We start from the raw sequence: 16,612 nt of genomic DNA on the forward strand, positions 1-16,612 counted from the left end.
TCATTTATACATAATTATTGTAAAAATTAAGCACTTTTTTATTACATTATTTTCACTGGAGTTCCTCTTTAAGTTAAGCAAACTCACAGGTTTCCTTTAAATAGATGTGCACTCTGTAACTTACAATAAAATGAACTTTTACCTGCACCGTGAGGGACGTAAAATTCCTCAGTTGCAGGGAAAAGGAAAAGCTCACAGAATGAATAGGAGACTAACCAGCTTGTCAAACAGTTGCTTCTATTGTTCTCCTCCTCCTTTTGAAGCAGAAAAGCTTATTTGTAAACCACTATCCAAGCAAATGCATTAAGTTACAATCACCAAATTCACAAATAACATCATCAGCGCTCTCTCATCTTGTTTGTAAAAAGGCCATTTATGTCCCATTACACACCCAGAAGAACAGCAGTCCTCCCCATATTGAAAGGCTCACACATATGCAGTGTGAAGTCTGAGGCCACTCATGTCTTTAGTAAGGCCTCGTTCACATCAGGGCCGTTTCTGTGCGCTTTCCACAGCGCACTGCCCTGTGCGTTCAGCAAGGTATTGATTTTTCCATGTAACTAAATGTAGCTGGTTCACATCTATGCGCTGCGCTGAGCAGCGTTACAGAAACGTAGTGTTGCAGGCATTTCTGTGCGTTGAGCTGGAAAGCGCACAGCAATGCAAGTGAATGGGTCCGCTTTTTTAGCGCATAGAAGCGCGTACAAGCGCATAGAAGCGCATGCGTTTTTTACCCCTAATTGGAGAAAAAAATACATTTACATACAAAAACAAAGTTTTATTGACAACTGCTGCTGCTACAGTAAGCAAAACGTGCTTTAAAGAAGCGCAGCGCAACGCACAGAAACGCAGACTAAAGCGCGCACAAGCGCATGCGTTTTTTACCATGCGCTTTAACACGTTTTTCAGCGCAGCAGATGTGAACGAGGCCTTAGGATGAAACCATTTGTTTGCTAACTTTAAAATATTTAGAGTAAGCTTTCGTTCTATAATACCATCTATAGACTCTTATCCTGTATATGGAGGAAAGGCACAAGCAACACACAGGAAGAGATCCTGAAGCAGGTATTATTATATACTGAAAAATTACTCTGTGAATCTTGTACAGTTCATGCATTCCAGTAATCACGTCCCTCAGAACTGTGCCATCCTGTGGTGTAGATGAAGTATTTCACTATATGTTTCTACTTGCTGAACCTGAATGGGGTCTTTGAAAAAACTGAATGGACAGTGACAATCAAACAGAACATTCAGTGTAGTACAGCAACAGATTCTAAACATGATAAACAATGAAAATCATGGATTGATCATTACCACGTTGAACTAAAATCAATTGAATATAATAACAGACCTTGCGACTCAATCATGAGCAAGTCATGATCTGCAGGAAAAAAACAGCATTTCAGTTTCTTCTCTAGATTTGTTTTATTGTGTTTTATTGATCAAATTTAAAGTAAAAATGATCAACATTACCTTTGATTTCAGTTTTATTAAATGACTTATGTATTGCTCTTGAATCAAACATAAAAAATTAACCAGTGTGTGGACACCTTTAGCCAGTAAGTTACATCATCATAATTCAATACTTTCTGCCTTAACTGATGGCTAGTTGGATACCTAAATACTCTACTGTTGCTTAGCATGCATGTGAAAAATCTATACCTAGCTAAATCTGCTCCCAACATGAAATTAATTAATTTTGCAACAGTGATTCTTTAATACACTCTTTTTCATTTTATAGCAAAATGGTGAGAGTACTTATACAAACACTGATTTATTTATATATTTGTTATTACTGAACACCTTTGTGCTGAGTGTTAATGTATTTATCCTATTCCATGTTAATACATGTTAATAGTCACTTGTTTTTGTTTTGCTACTGTCCAGGGCAAATCCACGCAACTTTAATTTTGACAATGTCGGAAATGCTATGCTGGCTTTGTTTGAAGTGCTATCGTTAAAGGGCTGGGTTGAAGTAAGAGATGTCATCATTCACCGCGTGGGACCAGTAAGTTTTTTTAATTGAACGGTCTAGAAGTTTTTAGTATGCAATTTTCCTCTTATCTAATAATTTTCCTTCAATTTCTTTTTTTTTCTTGCAGATACATGGAATATACATTCATGTTTTTGTGTTTCTTGGCTGCATGATAGGTCTTACACTCTTTGTTGGTGTAGTTATTGCCAATTTTAATGAAAACAAGGTAAGATCTATTCATTGTAGATGGACTGATTTACTGTTATTTAAATTTTTATAATAATCAGAATATAATTGCAACTTTCAGTCTATAGCTGTGCTCTTTACTTATTGTAAAATAAATAATTCAAATCAACAGTTCAATGTCTATAGCTAAAGCTCAAGAAGAAATTTCAATTTTCATTCTAGTGATTTATCAAAGGCATAACTGAAGCTTGCATGATCATTACACCCTGTGCACAGTTTTATGAAAAAAATGTAGCACTGTGGTAGCCATTACATAATCGCGTATATATAAGCGTGTGTTCGAATCTGTTTGCAAATATATGGTATGTTCGATTTGCCCCATATACATTATAATAGAGCTAAAAATTGACCCCTCACCCCAGAGTCAGCAGACACATGGCAGTCAACCAGCTATCCCTCCCACCATGATCGTCCTCCCACCTATCAGAAAGCCAGCACAGCGCATACGAGAGGAATCGGCGCCGGGAGACTTGGGCGCAGGATACAGCCGGTATATGGCTGATCCTGCTCCTGCACAAGTTCCTGCCGTGTCAAATACTATTCCCCCTCCAGGCCACCATGGATGGTGGGAAATGAAATAATTAGACTTCCAGCAATTGCTGGAAGCCAAATTATTGTGTTTTAAAAGTAACTTCAGCTCCGTCTTGTGACGGCGCCAAATTTACTCCCTGTGCGCCCAAGTCTCTTGCTCTAGATTTACTGTGCTCGAGCACAGCAGCCATTTGACACTCTGACTGTGGCTGCTGTGAAGTAGACTAGGGACAGAGCATTTCTGCAGATAGGGAAAGCATTAGTTAGGCCTGTGTTCTGTGTACCCAGTAGTGTTTCTTGCTGCTACAGTGTCAATTCAGCATCTACATAACTCCAAGAGCCCTTCTAAAGACTGTGTTTTGATCTTGTGATATTGCTGTTCAGTGTGTCCACACAGTGCACTTTAGCTGTTGCAGACAGGTGCAGTCAGTGCTTAGTGCTATACTAGTTCACCCTGCAAAGGGCTGTTTTTCTTTTTCTTGCTATTGCTATATTGCAATCATGTATGACCAGTGCACATGTTAGCTGTTGGAGACAGGTCTGATGGTCCTAGTAGTGCACCGACCATAACCCGATAATCCTTCACCCCCATTACTGGCATCTAGTATCCACTACTGCACACCTGTATAAGGCCTAACTACCTCAGCCCAAACATGGGGGCTGGAAAACTGTGATCGTCTGTGCTCCCGCGAATGCGCGCACAAGCACAGCGACCACTACACAAAGATTTCCACCGCAAGGACTAACATTTATGTCCTGGAGGTGTTAACTAGCAAAAACAATGATTTGCTCACCTGATGTTATCACTAAAGCTCTTTGAGGTTATTTGCAGTGCATTAAATACGGCGTTTCATCTGTCAGTTTGAACCAGGCCTAACCTTTACACTACTTTATCGCCCGTGTATGTACGCCAGACATTTTAAAGCACTTAATTCCACAAATTTAGGAATATACTATGATTTCTGCCCTTTAGAGATTAAAACACAACTCTGTGTCAACTATGTAATTTTTAGTGAGGCTTTTGGCATGGATCCCCCACTGGCTTGCCCCTTGTTAGGCCCCTTGAAACAACTTTCCATCACTTTTTTGGCCAGAAACAGTCCATATAGGTTTTAAAATTTGCCTGCCCATTGAAGTCTATGGCGGTTTGCACAGTTCGCCTGTTCGCGAACTTTTGCAAAATTTGATGTTCGCTACATCACTTGATTACCCTTTACTTGCCTGACATTTCCTTTAAAGTAATTTTGCAGTAATTTTTGCATTATGTGTAGCAGTAGATATCTTATGCAATATTGTATCTGAGGAAGTAAACAGAAATCTCACCAATGACACAAACAGTAAAAATAGATTACTGAAACTTAATAAAATATCACTACTGTCTTAGTCGCCCATTTTGGTAAGTTGGGCCAAAGCAGCAACACGCGCTTCTGCACATTAGGGAACCCAAACCCGTATGACGCGGCTGACGTCACCACGCCGGCCGTCTCGCATCATCACGGCGGCCGGCGCGAAAGTACTGCGCATGCGCGATCAAAGGGCGCATGCACCGTACTGCCACGCCGGTGTAATGTCAGAAATTGCAGCCCGGAAGCAACCTTCCTCACTGAGTATCGCGCATGCTCAGTGGGAAGTTAGACATTATTTACCAGAAATATCTCCGCTTCCGCACCACGTACACCCCCGAAATTTTCAGGGGAGGGAGGGGACCCCCAGATCTAGCCCTGTGTCGAATTGCAGCCCCCGAGCCCCGCTAGTTCCCGAGATAGGTTTGCTGCAAACAGTCTCGGGAACCAGCGGGGCTCGGGGGCTGCAATACGGCACAGAGCTAGATCTGGGGGTCCCCTCCCTCCCCTGAAAATTTCGGGGGTGTACGTGGTGCGGAAGCGGAGATATTTAGTATGTTTTACGTGGCTCTGCACAATTTAATGGGACGCAGGCTCCTACTGCGCATGCGGGGCTGCACAACGTGCAGGGCTGCAATAGCTGACATTACACCGGCCGCCGTGATGACGCGAGGCGGCCAGTGTGGTGACGTCAGCCGCATCATACGCGGAAGAAGGAGCCCGACACTCGGGACGAGTGTCGCCGGGCTACCGCCGGGCAGCCATTCCGGAGCGGTGCCTAGGAGAGGAGTCAGGACGCCGTCGTGGGACCTCCCGACCAGCACTGGGCTGGAGAAAGCCCCGGGTGAGTACTATTTTCCTTTTTAAAGAGAACCAGAGATGAAGCACCCTCATGTATTTTATTACATTTATCAGTGGGAACATGACAGTAAACACCTACCCTGCTTTTAGTTTCATTGTTATCTGCTTAATTAGTCTATTAGCAACTGTGATAAGAATGCACCAACTATTCAGTCGAGGTTTGACCTGGAATCATTATAGATGAGTCACTCTTCTGTGTAGTCTTTTCAAGCCCAAGCCTTCCCCTCTCCTGGCTTAGATTTCATGCTTTGCATACTGAGAGCTGTGATGATATGGGAGAGGCTGCTGCTCCTGAGAGAGAAGCTCTGTGGCTGTAATATGATCCCTGTGTGCTCTGTGTGCACTAGATACTGATAATAACGGCAGTTTCATTCCTATGAGAGACACTTCCTACAGGCAGATATCATACCAAAATGAAAGCACATAGATGAAAGGCTGCATTTAGCCTAGATAGCATCATAGTCTCATATAGCCTAGACAGCACATCCAGAACAACTGATAACCCGGAAGGAGAAGGGATATGAGCCGGCGGCCATATTTGATTTTTCCTGGAGCAATAATGGATAAAAAAACACTAAAAAAGGCACACCAGAGCGGCAAAATTATCAGGTAGAGCATTTATTTTTTACAAGCTATCAACTGATATGTTTATTTTGTGTGAAACGTTCATCTCTGGTTCCCTTTAAGTTGGGCTCGGAGTCCCTTTAAAGTAAAATAAATATGGCAGCCTCCATATCCCTCTCACTTTGGGTTCCCCTTAAATATGGATCATCATCATTATAAATATTGATCATCATCATTATAAAAACACTGTTTCAGAATCCACAACTTTTTTTTACTGAAATTATTTACTAAGTCTGAGCTGCATCCTGTATAAATAAAACCATTCCACTCTCCTCCACAACTTTTCTTCCATTTTGCTATCTGTATTCTTAACTAATAGCATGTCTGGGAAAAAGAAGAAAAGAACAAATGTGTACTCGTATTTTACTGACTATAGGAACAGAGCCATTGTAGGTTTTTGCATTTGAGGGTACAAAATTGTTTGCACATAAACTGTTTGATTTTCACTTTCGCCTCTGTCACTCCTCAAGGTATAACATGTCCACTAAGTATAATCTATGATATTCAGGCATATCATGCGGTGTTGATTTTCCTACAATCGCACTGCACCATTTTCCCTGCAACAAAATGGTTATATGCATCGGTCCCCCCACCCCTCAGTGATGTGCTCCCTGCTGCACAGGAAGTACATAACTGAATTATTTCCGCTCTGCGCATGCGTGCCTCCCTGTGACAGGGAATGACAATACACACATATTGCATTGCTATACAAATACTGGAATTATTATTATTATCCTAGTGGTGCCTTGCAGTAAAAAATTTAACGCACAGCACGGGCCAACGCGATTTGTGTGAAAGGGGACTCAAATATCAAAATGACTGCTAAGCTATGGGTTTGTACTCTCTTAATTTTCATTTTGATTTATTTGAAATACAAACAATATATTTGAAGTTAAATAACTTCACATAATTTCTATCTGATAATATTTTATACCAGGTTTTTTTAATCTAAATTTGTTATTTATCTTTCCTGTATTTGTTGTTCAAAAAGACAATCTCTATTGCTTTCTTTTTATAAATCACTCTTTAAAATGCATTTCACATATCTCTTAAACGCTCAGGGAACCGCTCTGCTGACTGTTGATCAAAGACGATGGGAAGATCTGAAGAGCAGACTGAAGATAGCTCAACCACTTCACCTTCCTCCTCGTCCAGGTATCAAAGCTTCCAAGCATCCCTCTATTCCTGTTCCTTGCCATCACCTTGTTTGTTGTCTGTGCTCATTGCAGTTTAAATCACAGAAAATATTTGCAGAAAGAAATGAATAAATGATTAGCGAGTGTCTTTAGAGGCTTGCTTTTACTGCTGTCAATACAGTTTACATGTCCTGTATCTCAATGTTAGGACTCTGCAACTGTCATGATGTACTGTACATTTTTCTAGAATGGAGGCCCCATCTTTGTGTTAGGTGGGTAGTGAGTGATAGGAAAAAGTAGTTAATCAAAATTAGCTTTAAGTCATACCTGTCATTTATCAATTCCTTGTTCAAACATCTCAAACATCTGTTCCTAGGAGTTTACAATAGAAGTAGTATAAAACCCATCTGCTAAGTGCAAATAAATAAATCCAGGGCTCCACATCTATGATAGTCACACAATTCCATAATTACTTTGTAGTTGGTATAGGCAATGATCCTCTTCTTTGTATACAGGTTCCCATACTTTAGAGTTGACTTTCCTCTAAAGAATTCGTGCACCTGAGCGGACGGGTGAGGGAGTTTTAATTTACTAGACTTCTGTCTTCCTCCTTGCGTCTCACATCACATCACATGACTACCACACTTGGTAGTCACATGTAGTGATGTGGGGCGCAATAGGGGTAGGAGATTGAAGCCTGGTAAGAAACCCTCCCTCCCTCACCTGCCCACTTGCTCGCTTAGGTAGACAATCCCCGCAGACCCCCACCCCCAAGTGGAGTGTCCCCACTCCCCACATCCTCCCGCTCGACCCCCACTCCTAGTGGAGCATCCCCACATCCCCCCCAGACCTCCACCCCAGTGGATCAGCCCTCCAAATGGTCCGTTCTCACATTGCCCCCAATGAAGGGCTATCTTCCGTTTCCAGTCCGCTGGGCTCAGTAAATATTAGTTTTACTGGCGTGTATATAGGTAATGTTATATACATTATGCAAATACTGGAACTTCCTCCATGTATTTAACGTGTGGGTTGTTTCCATAGCATTAGTCACGCTATTTGCATGACATGCATTTTACAACCAATACATGCGTTGTATCCATAGAGCAAGTCACACAATTTGCACAATGCATGTTATGCTGCATGCATAAAGGCCAGTAAAACTGACATGCACTGACTCAGTATGTCAATTTTAGTAGCCTTTTTTCGACAATCTGGGCTTTGTCTAACCATTAATGCAGAGACTAGAGCACTAATTGTATAACATTGTATAAAGGGAACTGGTAAGGTTTGAGTTTAAGGTTAGGGTCTGTTTACACAAACCATGGTACATATGCACTGCAAGCACAGTATAATAATACATTATAATGGTGCTGCAGTTGTAATGCATTTGCAGAATAGCTCATGCTGTGTTCAGGGCACTGCAATACAATAGAACAATGGTTCAGCTGCAGATCCAACACAGTAGCAACAGTTTTGTACACAAGGCCTTAGTGTAAAGGTTATTTTTTTTCATGCTAATTTGTGCCGTAACTGGTGTTTTTGCTGCAGATAATGATGGCTTCAGAGCACGGATGTACGATATCACACAACATCCATTTTTCAAGAGAACCATTGCTGTACTGGTCTTGGCACAGTCAGTTCTTCTTTCAGTCAAGGTATGCAATATAAAACTATGTTGTATAGAAATGTGGTAAATGATACTTAGTATACTGCAACAAACTACAGAACTTTACTACTAGAGTTGGGCCGAACCTCCGATTTTAGGTTCGCGAACCGGGTTCGCGAACTTTCGCGGAACGTTCGGTTCGCGTTAAAGTTCGCGAACCGCAATAGACTTCAATGGGGATGCGAACTTTGAAAAAAAAAAAAAATTATGCTGGCCACAAAAGTGATGGAAAAGATGTTTCAAGGGGTCTAACACCTGGAGGGGGGCATGGCGGAGTGGGATACACGCCAAAAGTCCCCGGGAAAAATCTGGATTTGACGCAAAGCAGCGTTTTAAGGGCAGAAATCATATTGAATGCTAAATGACAGGCCTAAAGTGCTTTAAAACATCTTGCATGTGTATACATCAATCAGGTAGTGTAATTAAGGTACTGCTTCACACTGACACACCAAACTGTTCACTGAACAGAACAGGTATACAGTGGCGGGTTCACTGAACAGAACAGGTATGCAGTGGCGGGTTCACTGAACAGAACAGGTATACAGTGGCGGGTTCACTGAACAGGTATACAGTGGCGGGTCCACTGAACAGAACAGGTATACAGTGGCGGGTTCACAGAACAGGTATGCAGTGGCAGGATCACTGAACAGGTATGCAGTGGCAGGATCACTGAACAGGTATGGAGTGGCAGGATCACAGTACAGGTATGCAGTGGGCTGAGGGCTCACTGAACAGAACAGGTATGCAGTGGCAGGATCACTGAACAGGTATGGAGTGGCAGGATCACAGTACAGGTATGCAGTGGGCTGAGGGCTCACTGAACAGAACAGGTATGCAGTGGCAGGATCACTGAACAGGTATGCAGTGGCAGGATCACAGTACAGGTATGCAGTGGGCTGAGGGCTCACTGAACAGAACAGGTATGCAGCCAGGAAGAAGTTAAGCCTAACTAATCTTTCCCTATATGAGAGACTGCAGCAGCTCGCCCTACTCTCACTAATGCAGGCACACGAGTGGCCGTAATGGCCGCCGCTGCCTGCCTTATATAAGGGGGGGTGGGGCTCCAGGGGCTAGTGTAGCCTAATTGGCTACACTGGGCCTGCTGACTGTGATGTAGAGGGTCAAAGTTGACCCTCAGTGCATTATGGGGCGAACCGAACTTCTTCCGCAAAAGGTTCGCGTGCGGGTACGCGCGAACCACGTTCGCCGGCGAACCGTTCGGCCCAACTCTATTTACTACGGTGCATCAGGTTCCTAGCTTTCATTAAAGAGAACCCGAGGTGGGTTTGAAGAATATTATCTGCATACAGAGGCTGGATCTGCCTATACAGCCCAGCCTCTGTTGCTATCCCAAACCCCCCTAAGGTCCCCCTGCAATCTGCAATCCCTCATAAATCACAGCCACGCTGCTGACAAACAGCTTGTCAGAGCTGGCTGTGTTTATCCCTATAGTGTCAGTCTGCTGCTCTCCCCGCCTCCTGCAGAACTCCAGTCCCCGCCTGCATCCCTTCCCTCCCTGCTGATTGGAGGGAAGGGACGGGGGCAGGGACCAGAGCTATGCAGTTGGCGGGGGAGCAGCTGAGACTGACACTACAGATGTAAACACAGCCTCACAGCACGGCTGTGATTTATGAGGGATTGCAGAGTGCAGGGGGACCTTAGTGGGGTTTGGGATAGCAACAGAGGCTGGGCTGTATAGGCAGATCCAGCCTCTGTATGCAGATAACATTCTTTAAACACACCTCGGGTTCTCTTTAAAACAAATGATGCTGCTTCATTGTAGGAAGTAGAGGGTGGTTCTGTGTTGCAGATTTCTTCTTCATAACAAACAAGGGTCTTTTAAATAAGGTGGCAATTGCCACGATTGCCTTAAAGTTGCTATTATCTCTGCAAAAATAATGGCACTCTTGCTATATTTATTTTTTTCAAAATACTGTAAAGGAATCCTTTTTATATAGGTGACAATTAGCCTAATCACCAGCAAAGTGCTGTTATTTCTCCAGAAACTTTTCAGATTCCTATACAGTAGAATCCCTTTATAGTATACTCCAAGGTCCAAGTAGTTTACTATATCAGATGTTTAATATATCCGGATTGGTCATCCATTGTATATTCATACAGGTGCATGGTCGGAACCTGGAGACTGAGATGACTACAGTATATCCGGATGTTTACTATATTAGAGTTTACTATACTGAGATTCTACTGTATTTATAAACTCATCTGACAAGATTGCCACTGCTTCATTCCATTTTTATTTATTTTTTGGATCACCACTAAGAGTAGAAAACCATGTTCAAAATCCGCAAAATCTTTCTCATCATAAATGTTTGTGTAGAAAGCATCATAGACTACAACGTAGAGCAGATATTTTTGTTTCAAACACCTCTTTGCTAGTTTGCAGCACTTTGAAAAGCAGAGGCACATGGCTGCATTGTAAGTCAATCGGCTGCATACCACTACTTTGTGTAACCGGAATGAATGCCTGATGATTCACTGTCCCAGTCACATGAATAGAACTGAGGAAGGGTTGTTTAGATTAATTGTACAGAAATCAAGGCAATGATAACCAATACAACAAATCTGCTCAACTCACCCTCTTGTGAATCTGATGTTATGAAGTTGGCGATCAGATTTAAAGGGAAACTGAAAAGAGTAAAGTTATTTAAACTAAACACATGATGTAGCTGCAAATTAATATTATTATTATTTTGGTCAGCTGCTCCCACTTAACTACCATGCTTTTGGTGTACATGCAGAGCTTCTGTTTGGGTTCAAGGTGCGTTTGTAGTTTCTGGGGGGGCTCAGCGCACCTCTGATTGGAGGCCATTCGGAGGCGGCCTGGTGTTGCGCTGATCCACCTTTTGCGCAATTTTCGATTTTATTTGATTAGCCGCACCCAGGCTATGCATATACATAGGTTAGGATTTAGTTAGTGTTAGGCCCCTCCCATGGAGGATCGACTTCTTCGCAGTGGGAGGGATGAGTACTTAATAGGTTGCATGCAAGCTGTTACAGGAAACTAACATCCTCCTCCAGTGGTAGACAGGTCATGTGTATGCTCGGTGTGTATTATATCCCACAAGTGGGGCTTGCACTCTTTTGCAGGTAGGCACTTGCCTGTTTTTAAGTAGCGCTGTTCATTTCCTTGCTATGTACTAATTTATTTCGTTTTTGGTCAGCTGCTCCCACTTAACAGCCATGCTTTTGGTGTATATGCAGAGTTTCTGTTTGGGTTCAAGGTGCGTTTGTAGTTTCTGGGGGGGCTCAGCGCACCTCTGATTGGAGGCCATTAGGAGGCGGCCTGGTGTTGCGCTGATCCACCTTTTGCGCAATATTACATACTAACCTCACCGTCAGTTCCTCTCAGAAGCTCACCATTTTCTTGTAACAGTGATCCCTTCCAGTTCTGACAAGATTTTGTCAGAACTGAAATATACCAGTTGCTGTCAGTTATGTATCAGCAGCTGTCAGTTACAACTGAATGTGCAAGGTAATATCCATGTTTCCCTATGGCTCAAGTGGGTGATATTACAGTTTAACAGTGTGCTGACCAGGAAGCTGTTATGGGGTAATGTCCATTTTCAAAATGGAGGATGGAGAATTCCATTAATCACAGTGGGCAAATGGGACACATGAGAGGAGAAAAAGATCGAGGAGTAGACTACAAAGGAGGTAAGTATGATCTGTGTATGGTTATTTTGACTTTTTATTTTCAGTTCAGGTTCTCTTTAAAAATGTGGAGAAAAAAAATGATGATTTTATAGAAAGGCCTCTAAATGTAGGAACGATGTAACATTTATTGACTTACTTATGGACTGAAATTGAGAACTAAACGTTTACATGTAAATTAGTAGTAAGTAGAGATGGGCCGAACGGTTCGCGTTCGCCTCCCGCAGGCGAACGTTTCCGGAAGTTCGGTTCGCCCCACAATGCACTATGAGGGTCAACTTTGACCCTCTACATCACAGTCAGCAGGCCCAGTGTAGCCAATTAGGCTACACTAGCCCCTGGAGCCCCACCCCCCTTATATAAGGCAGGCAGCGGCGGCCATTACGGCCACTCGTGTGCCTGCATTAGAGAGAGTAGGGCGAGCTGCTGTCTGTCTCTCATAGGGAAAGATTAGTTAGGCTTAGCTTTTCCTGGCTGCATATCTGTTCAGTGATCCTGCCACTGCATACCTGTTCTGTGAACCCACCCACCACTGCATACCTGTTCAGTGATCCTGCCACTGCATACCTGTTCTGTGAACCCACCCACCACTGCATACCTGTTCAGTGATCCTGCCACTGCATACCTGTTCTGTGAACCCACCCACCACTGCATACCTGTTCAGTGATCCTGCCACTGCATACCTGTTCTGTGAACCCACCCACCACTGCATACCTGTTCTGTGAACCCACCCACCACTGCATACCTGTTCAGTGATCCTGCCACTGCATACCTGTTCTGTGAACCCACCACTGCATACCTGTTCTGTTCAGTGGACCCGCCACTGCATACCTGTTCTGTTCAGTGGACCCGCCACTGTATACCTGTTTAGTGAACCCGCCACTGCATACCTGTTGTGTTCAGTGAACCCGCCACTGTATACCTGTTCTGTTCAGTGAACCCGTCACTGCATACCTGTTCTGTTCAGTGAACAGTTTGGTGTGTCAGTGTGAAGCAGTACCTTAATTACACTACCTGATTGATGTATACACATGCAAGATGTTTAAAAAGCACTTTAGGCCTGTCATTTAGCATTCAATATGATTTCTGCCCTTAAAACGCTGCTTTGCGTCAAATCCAGATTTTTCCTGGGGACTTTTGGCGTGTATCCCACTCCGCCATGCCCCCCTCCAAGTGTTAGACCCCTTGAAACATCTTTTCCATCACTTTTGTGGCCAGCATAATTATTTTTTTTTTCAAAGTTCGCATCCCCATTGAAGTCTATTGCGGTTCGCGAACTTTAACGCGAACCGAACCTTCCGCGGAAGTTCGCGAACCCAGTTCGCAAACCTAAATTCGGAGGTTCGGCCCATCTCTAGTAGTAAGAGTGGTGGCTTCATAAAGATCTAATATGCCCACAATACTCTCACTTCATTACTGGACACCCCCACCATGCCAGGGAGTGTCAGGAGAGCTCCCCTCCTACTAGCAATACGCGTGGTGTTTTGTGCGGTGGAAAGCTTTACTACCAACCAACATCTGACAGATATGGGGCACTGGTGATAGGAGATGGGGGGACCTACTCACTCATAGGATACTGTATGTTATGAAAATGCTATATTCAGTCTTTTAACAAAAAAAAAGATGCTATATTCAGGGACTGATCTACAGTATGAAATGCAAAAAAAAAAATCCAATGCTGTTATTACATGTATGCTCTATGAGTCTACATAGAGTTTAGGGATTACATCTTACCATGTTCAGTTTCGGGTTTAGTTGGGCTTTTAATTACACAAAGTCTTGTGGAGCACTATTGCAGTTCGTTTGTAGGAATTGTAAATGAAAGTGAAAATAAACTTTACCTATGTGTAAAAATACTACGTAGGAAATCCATCCTAAAGACATCCCATTATTAGGTTTTGTACTGTTAGGTTCGGTGTACACAAAAATCTGCAAATTTCCGGTCCTGTCCTGTCAGTTTTGCATCAGTTTTACCTGACTGGATTAAAACTATCCACCTGTTATTTGTTAACACAGACATAGAAACATATACAAAACTGTCAGGACATGACTGGACTGGAAATGTACAGATTTATCTCTGAACACAGCCCAGCCATAGAAACACATACAAAAATGATGCAACTGTCAAAAACTGACCGGACAAGACTGGACACCTTTTTATATGTGAACCAAGCCTTAAAGTAATAATGACTTATTTAGCCTTATAGCAACCTATTACCTGTACATGTCTTGAAATGCTGTTGTTCTTTGCCATCTGCCTGTACTGAGCTACAGGTCTAACTGGAGATGCATTAACTGCTATGAATATATAGGTTAACACTCTGTGATTTTATTACAGAATTCTAAAAATATATGCGTTGTCGTTTACTTTTTTTTTTTTTTTTTTTATTCTAGTGGGATGTTGATGATCCGGTAACGTTTCCTCTTGCAGCCATGTCCGTAGTTTTCACCTTCATTTTTGTCCTTGAGGTAAAATGTAGTATATTCTAATGTACATTAAAGTATAATGTAAATGTGTAAATGAATGTTAATTAGGACATACACTGCCAGGTCTATGTGGAAGAAGTAATAAGGTCATTCCTGTCCTTTTATCACATCCTTCTTGTTACATTCATCTGGCTTTAAAGACCCTTCACAAACGTTTGACTTGTCCCAGGTGATTTTAATCAAGAATGGTGTAAGAGTGGAGCACTGTGCACCTAATGAATCGGGTAATTTTTAAGGGTCTGAAAACTAAATCACAGACATACTTATTGAATGTCTTGTTACATAAAATACAGTATATTTTTGCATCTTCTAAATGGGCCCTTGAGTATTATTATGACAGCAGATATTTCCCATAATAGAGCTGTAAGACATTTAAATACTCTTTAGCATACAATGTCATACCCTCAAACATGACCCACTACAGTAGTCACACAGCACTCAGCTCCTGACCTACCCACTCCCTTCTTGAGTTAATCACATAGCTTTTAATCAAACCACAGAAATGTGACTAAGGTGATTGTAATCAGGAACCATCTGAAAAGTTCAGGAGCAATGTAATTATGTACCTGCTTGAGTGGGTTATGTGAAAGTCGAGGATGATTTCAAAATAAGAAATGATACTATAGCTATGAATTACACAATAAGAAACAGATCATTTCTGTTGATTGTCTGTTTACTGTATAATGCATTCAAACTGTATTCAAAGTGGTGCAATTGTATTTAAAGTGGTGCATGGAAGTAAAAGCATTCCATGACCACAACCTGTAATAACCCATCGAATTTAACGTAAAGGAATACTGTAGGGGGGTTGGGGAAAAATGAGTTGAACTTACCCGGGGCTTCTAGTGGTCCCCCACAGACATCCTGTGCCTGCGCAGCCACTCACCGATGTTCCGGCCCTGCCTCCGGTTCACTTCTGGAATTTCAGACTTTAAAGTCTGAAAACCACTGCGCCTGCATTGCTGTGTCCTCCATCCCGCTGATGTCACCAGGAGTGTACTGCACAGTCACAGACCATACTAGGCCTGCACAATATACTCCTGGTGACATCAGCGGCATCGAGGACACAGCAACGCAGGCGCAGTGGTTTTCAGACTTTAAAGTCTGAAATTCCAGAAGTGAACCAGTGGCGGGGCCGGAGCATCGGTGAGTGGCTGCGCGGGCACAGGATGTCTGCGGGGGACCGTTAGAAGCCCCGGTTAAGTTCAACTCATTTTCCCCCGACCCCCCTACAGTGTCCCTTTAAACATAGTGCAGTCACTTAAAGGACCACGTAGCAACACATTTAACATACTGTACATGCATATGCACACATGTAAAATGTACTATGAATGTAAATATGTATTTTTTTTTCTTTGTCAAAAAGCCGCCTGTCTTCTCATGTGCACACTATTATGGCAGTTGGACTGTGCCAGACCTGTCCAGGGGGTGGTTTTGAAAATAAATAATTCCTGAGAATTCCCCATTAGGACTTGGACTAGTCAGAACTGTTAGATTTTTTACTATCTTCTGGAAGTGACATAGGAAAAAGTAAACTATAATGCATTTTTAATCTGGTATAAATGCACGTTATTGGTAAGTATACACATGTTTTTTACATTTTATAACTTTTTGCAATGTGGTCCTTTAAGAGGTTGTTTTAGATTGTTTTTTATGAGTTACTACACTTTCAAAACACAATTTCTCTTTAGCAGTTTTTGAATAAGCATAACAAAGGATATGCTGATATTGACAAATGATTCTGCATAATTTGTTTGACTATGCCTGTTTATCCATGACCCAAAACACTTGTAAGGATGTGTAAAACTGGGCACACACTACAAAATTGTGATAGATCTACCTGATCAATAACTCACCCCGCCCAGTAGATATTAGAAAATATTTCAGCAGAATTATTGTCTAACGCTGACCAGGCCACCTCCATTAGCTTTGTACTCCCCAATGCAATACAAAAGCTAACACTCCTGTCCATGTGCTCAGTGCTCATTACTACATAGAGCTACATAAACAGAGAATTTATAGAAGGGTGCATATTACAGGAAAGTTAAGAAAAAAATGAATTACTGTAATA

General features: G+C 42.4%; 1 protein-coding gene across 8 annotated transcripts in view; it reads left to right on the forward strand.

The window, feature by feature from the left end:
* NALCN (sodium leak channel, non-selective) overlaps positions 1 to 16,612 on the forward strand; it is a 640,650-nt gene that overhangs the window by 548,983 nt on the left and 75,055 nt on the right. For all 8 annotated transcript variants that reach the window (XM_068267982.1, XM_068267985.1, XM_068267987.1 and 5 more), the window contains 5 exons: positions 1,888 to 2,008; positions 2,103 to 2,201; positions 6,642 to 6,735; positions 8,265 to 8,371; positions 14,449 to 14,523. In XM_068267982.1, coding sequence (XP_068124083.1) covers positions 1,888 to 2,008; positions 2,103 to 2,201; positions 6,642 to 6,735; positions 8,265 to 8,371; positions 14,449 to 14,523 — 496 coding nt within the window. The remainder of the gene's footprint in view (positions 1 to 1,887; positions 2,009 to 2,102; positions 2,202 to 6,641; positions 6,736 to 8,264; positions 8,372 to 14,448; positions 14,524 to 16,612) is intronic.

Source organism: Hyperolius riggenbachi, chromosome 2, assembly GCF_040937935.1.
Source record: "Hyperolius riggenbachi isolate aHypRig1 chromosome 2, aHypRig1.pri, whole genome shotgun sequence".
Taxonomy (NCBI): domain Eukaryota; kingdom Metazoa; phylum Chordata; class Amphibia; order Anura; family Hyperoliidae; genus Hyperolius; species Hyperolius riggenbachi.